Below are 6,000 nucleotides of genomic sequence, written 5' to 3'. Positions count from 1 at the left end.
GGGGGGGATATGCGGTCAAAGAGGACGCAGTTTTCTCACGGAGAACCATGGAGAACCGGGATGCGGCAGCGCAAAGTTGAATCTGTGCGGGCACGCTAATTGGATCGGAATAACAGCTCCGATCGCTGTGGGCGCCCTGGACCGGCGGAGGAGGCACGGCGCCCCCCCTCACCATTAATACAGAGAGGAGAAGCAGCCGGAGTCAGCCTCCCCCCCACCTCTCCCCCCCGCCGACAAGTCAATGAGTATTGTGGCAGAGCAGCCCCCGCGGTGGAGTCGGCCAGGGCAGCACTCTCTCCCTAAAATATGACCAGGGGTGCTCGGATGCAGCATGACGGAGGCTTAAAATCCCGGTTCGCACCCCGAGAGAACGAGAAGCCATTCACGGAGCCGGAGCGGGCCCAGAGATGGCGACTGTCGCTGGCCTCTCTGCTCTTCATCACCGTCCTCCTCTCTGATCACCTGTGGTTCTGCGCCGAGGCCAAACTGACGCGAACCCGAGACAAGCGGTCCGGCGAGGGGCTCCCCGTCACGGACATGATTGTGGTGGGCGAGGAGCCCCTCCACCGACACCGAACCCCAACATCAGCTGACCCCCACCGCCTCGCCAGAGAGCAAGATGTTATTTTTATAGGGAATTCTACCAAACCTCTGTGGCGAATGGACACCTGTCACCAGGACAGTCTGTCCAGGGACTGCTTCACGTTCACGGACGCGCTGACCGTGTGCCTGGGCCTCTCTGGCGGAGGGGAAGAGGGGACACCGTCGGCGTACGTGAATCTGAGCGATTTGTACCTTTCTTTTTGTAATTCCTACTCACTTTTGGATTTGTTTTACGGGTTTACGAGTCCGGACGTGGCGAACTGCACCCTGGATACGGCCACGGGGGTGGATGTGCTGGGATGCAGGGAGTGCGTCCAGGCTTACCAGCGTCTCGACCAGCAGGCGGAGGACAACTACCGGGAGTTTGAGCTGCTGGTGCAGAAATACGAGACGGACGCCTACTCGGTCAGGACGTGCATGGAGGAGTGCAAGGTAGGGGGACCGAAAGGGGGGCCCCGGGGTCAGGGCTCACGCACGGTAACGCACGTGCGTGGAGAGGGATGCTGGTTGTCATGACAACCACTGGGCATATCCGCAAGTTATGCGAGTTCAGGTTACCAGAGCGTCCAGGGTTTGCCTACAAACTCACATCTGCACATATGTGCGGGTTTCTGGAGGGGAAAGAAGACAGAAACTTTTAAACTTATAACGTTTACAGCTCTGTGCAAAGGCATTCAGTCATCTTTCGTTGTTGTTTTTGGTAACCTTTTAAAGTGGTTTTCATTAGCAGTCCTTCAGGCTTTCTGAAGGCCTTTAAAAGTTTTTCTTTGGACTTTGTCTACTTTTTTACACATTTTCACTCAAGTTAGAGAAATAAATTCTTGTTTTGTAGGCCACTTTTTTGTAACTTGGACCTAGAAAATCGAACCAGGATGGTGTAGAACACAGCCAACTTAACAAAGAACAAATTTTTAACTGGAATTATCGACACTTGGTTGAGTTTGTTTTTGTTTTTTATTTATTTTTATTTTTTTGTATAACTGCAGAAAAATATCAAAGATACATTTTGACAATAGACCTGTCATACAACAGACGATCGACTGAAGGATCATGTATCTCTCAGGTCCAGTGTCAGGTCTCTGCTGCATTTCTTTCCCAGTTTCTTAAGAAACAAGAGTTTCAGATACAGTTCATTTACTTTTTAAGGTTCAACACATTTTTTATTGTCATCCAGTTGTTTGCTTCCCTCATTTTTTGAAGCACACATTTCACAATCTATGCTACAATTGATGGTACAAGAACTAAATAGAAAATGAGGTAGAAAAAAAAGGCAAAATCCCAAAAACGTTTTTAAAACCCTTCAGAAAGCTTAAGAAAACATTGATCAATGACATTTAAAAGATTCAAGAAAGTCTGGCTCATTGGAAGCGCAATTTAAAGAAATTAAGAGGGAATTGAACGTTCTGCAGCGCTGTTAGTCTGAAAAATGTATTGTTTTTTTTTAATCTCTTTAGCCTTGTTATTATCAAATTATTGTGGTTCTAATACAGACTATTTTGGAAACTTGGATTGAAGAAGTGACGTTTGGCATATGGAGTTTGGTTCAGGCTGCTTTATCACAGCTCTATGAGACAAGAATAGGAAGGAAAAGGGCAAACCGGTGCATATTTTAATATTGATAATAGCACTCCAGTCATTTCTGTACCTAATCCAGGATTTGCTCTGTCCCCAGTTCACTTGTTGATTTACTATTTTACTGTTGAGCACAAGCAGCATACCTGGGTTTTCACCTACCCACATGTTGATCAGGATGAATGATCTTCTGTTAGGTTTGTTGTTAAAGCTCACTCTGCGAGGCTGAACAATGAAAAAGCTGCAAAGAGAGCCAAGGTTGAGACATACTGGATGAAATTATTCCCTTTGTTTTGCCCTAAATTGTTGCAGAGACTTCCTTCTCTTGTCTCTGTCAGCTGAGTAGTCTCCTGCAGTAACTGTCCGTCGTGCTGAAAGACGATGGAGAAAAAACATGTCCAATGGAAAAAGGGAATTTCCTGTTTCAAGGCTTGTGTTTATCCAGTTATTTTTGTAACTTGTATGGTATTGAATTGTAAAGATCAAGGTCAACTAGCAACCTTGTTTTACCATCTCAGACCTGTAGTGGATATTTTTAATAAACAGGATTTAGAATAAATACATTTAACAAAATGAAATATAAAGACTTGTGGGAGTGCGAGAGGAAATCAGGCCTAAACCTTGGAAGGCAGGAAATCTTCCAGTCTTTCAGATCTGCTGTCATAATCATCCTTCAGCTGAAACTAATTTCTGTAAGAGAGATGTTGTCGAGGGCAGACAGTCGTGGTGTTCTGTTTGGCTGTGAGCGCTGGTAATCTATGTTTGAGCTGGAATGTAAGTGGGTGGATACACTGAAGGATGAACTTTCACAAAGAAACCAGGTTCTGCTTGGTGTTAGCCTTGTGTCACAGTGTTTTTTAATGATCGCTACATGCACGCTACATGTGCACAAGGCTATTTTCTATAAGAGCTAGGCACAGTTTACTTCTTTATCATGGCATCTGAGCTGTTTGCTCTTCCACTCCAACTCCTTGCTAATGTAATAACACTGAGGCAGGGTTACATGAGACCTTTAGCCTCTTTAACTTGATCTGAAATGCTAATCTGGTTCCCCGTTTGTGTGACCTTTTTGGAAAACAGCACCCCCAAGCCTGAGTGTTTTGTCTTGAAGAACCATTCTGTGGGGCAACAAAAAGACATATATATGGTATCTAAAAACAGCAATCATTTCCTTGTCTTTTCACTCTGTTAAATAGATCAACCATACATAAAACAATGTTGGAAAGTTTGACTTTTTAATAACAATTTGAATAAAATACTAAATTGCCACTATAACATGTAATAAAAAAATAAATTTAAAGGATTGCATTTCACAAGATGCAAGATAAGAACAACTGTAGACTGTATTTTTAAATTTAAACAATAAAAACATATGCAGTAACAGTGTTCATATTCATCTTTCATGCATAAAATAGATGCAACTCGCCCACAGTCTTCTTTGAGCAAATATGAGCTGTGGGTTCACATCAGGCCAGCTTTATTTACTGTCTAAGAGAATCAACTAGTTTAGCAGTTATTCCAGGTTAAAAAGAAAAAGAACACACTGAAATATTAAAGTCACTGCAGCAGTGAAACAACAACAAAGATGACATTTAGGAATGTTAGAAAATTAAATACAGCCAAACCTAACATAGCAAAGCTAAGTGATGAATTTGCGACAGAGGCTTGGGAAGGTCTGCTAAATAGCTTTGTAAATTATCTACATGAGGGTTGGAGGAGGCTCATGAATGATATTGTTTAATGAACAAGCATCCATTATGTGTGACTCATGCTTGTATTTTTGTCTTTTATTACAAAAAAAATCTTAAGGGGATGTTCTGCAATCGTCAAACGTTGATAGCAAGAAGGCCAAAGCCACAAGACATATGTAGAGATGTTAAGCTCTCAGCAGAGGACCTATCAGTGATAGAGTCAAAACATTTGACACCAGCTTACAGAACACAGAGCCCAGAAACTGGGAGTAGAAACCTATCTGTAAGTTGAAATGACATGATCTCTTCAAAGGTCATTGAAAAGAAATGGTTTTCAATACATATTTTCCATAACAGCAGTTGTTCAATTTAATAATAAACCTGCCAGAAATACCCTAGGCTGTACAAGAAGTGCTATAGCTAGTGGCTGCTTTTGTTATTTGTACTTGCAAATTTGCCTGGTTTCTGCCCTACTTTGCCTGATCAGGAATTCAATCAATCACCACTATATTCACTTTTGTATAAAAGACCAATGACAGCCAGTTTTGTTACAGTGATGGTCTTAGCTCCAGCATAAATGCTTATTACCTGACAGTTTCCTGAGTTTCTCTGCTTCTGTAGCTTCTCTGTGATGTTCTCTTATTTAATATTCTTTTATTGGTCATCTTGTCAGGGGTCTCCTCCCATTACTTCCTGCGTGGATCAGTACCTGTATATATTATGAATTAAATCATTGTGTTGCTCTAGGTGCAACACAGTTAGGTAGCAAAGCTTAATGCTTCTTGATCGGCATGCATTGTCTGCTAAAGACAGTGCTTTATTTTTACAAAACCACAATATGATGTTATTAAATATTTTAGGAATAACTGCCCCATCACTGACTACAGGAATGATTCTGCTTTGCCGTTTTGGATAAACTGTTTTTTCTTGACAATCAGCGTTGCCTTTTCAAATTATTGGCTTTGCCTTTCAGAAGTACCACTTTAAATCAACTGCTCCTCTAACTGCATTTTCAGAACAGTTTAATTGTCTTCAAATTCACTAAATTGCTTTAACTTGACTGTCTTTTTAGGTCAAACTTTTTGAACATTGTCTGTAGTGTTCATTGGGTACAAAGTATCTTTTTGTGTTTCGTGACTGCATTCATTCAAAGCATTTACTATTACTGAAATATCTTGGGTGAAATTCCAAAAGTGGTATTTTTGACTTCATCTAGTTAACTAAAGGTTTTTGGAAGCCTAACCTTCTTTTTAAACAACAGTGTAGAGAGAAATTGATGGCAATTCAAAGGTTTATAAAGTACAATACGTATGAACTGTAATCTTTGAAAGAAAGAGTCTGTTTAATGAACGATGCCTTGATTAAAGCTAAACTTGCACTGGTTATTTAGAAATTAGTAATTTAAGTCAAATATGTCAAAGAATTCACAGACTTTAAATGGGAGTCAATCGGTGTCAAACTTTTTTTTTAGAAACTTGCCAAACCTGGCAAACAGAGGCTTGTCCTTGTGATTCAAACAAGACACTGCATGTTTTATTTAAATACATAAAAGAAAGACAATACATACATTATCAAGATAAATAAGTTTAAAAGATAAATAAATAAATAAAAAAAACATTTGAAAGTCCCAGGTCTCCTTTAAAGATCACTCACCAGACAAGCAAGATAACATGAAACATTCTCCAACTTTGCAGCCTGTTTGTCGGGTGACAGGTTGCTTATGGCTGTTTGTTGACTTGGACCCTCCCTGGGGCTACTGTCCTCTCAGGAATGTCCAACTGGTGACAAGTTTTGAAGTCTGTAGCACACACACGTCTTCACATATGACTGCTGGCCAAACTGCCTGTCATCTGTGTCACGTTGCAGACCCGTGAGCAGCAGCTAACTTCCTTCTCTCCAGTTTTATAGTCTTTCACACCTTTTAAATATCCCTGTTTTTTTTATTTTGCACACAAGCATACACGCTCATTTACATCTAACTTTAATCAGGTTTACTTACCGAGATAGGGATTTATTTTCTAGATGGACTAAAGACATGAAATATTCATAATCAGAATGTATGTTTACATAGAGACACATTACACACACACACAGCCACACACACTCACAGACACAAAAAAGAGCCCCTTTGCAC

At 41.0% G+C, this 6,000-nt stretch overlaps 1 protein-coding gene across 1 annotated transcript in view; it reads left to right on the top strand.

Moving 5' to 3' along the window:
* The first annotated feature begins 8 nt into the window (after positions 1 to 8).
* Positions 9 to 6,000, top strand: part of LOC108232404 (transmembrane protein FAM155A) — a 73,329-nt gene continuing 67,337 nt past the window's right edge. Inside the window, exon 1 of the mRNA XM_017410172.3 lies at positions 9 to 1,035. Coding sequence (XP_017265661.1) covers positions 307 to 1,035 — 729 coding nt within the window. The 5' untranslated portion in view covers positions 9 to 306. The remainder of the gene's footprint in view (positions 1,036 to 6,000) is intronic.

The sequence above is a fragment of the Kryptolebias marmoratus genome, linkage group LG6 (assembly GCF_001649575.2).
Source record: "Kryptolebias marmoratus isolate JLee-2015 linkage group LG6, ASM164957v2, whole genome shotgun sequence".
Classification (NCBI taxonomy): domain Eukaryota; kingdom Metazoa; phylum Chordata; class Actinopteri; order Cyprinodontiformes; family Rivulidae; genus Kryptolebias; species Kryptolebias marmoratus.
Note: the sequence above shows the minus strand (reverse complement) of the source record. Positions and strands in the feature narration are given on the sequence as shown.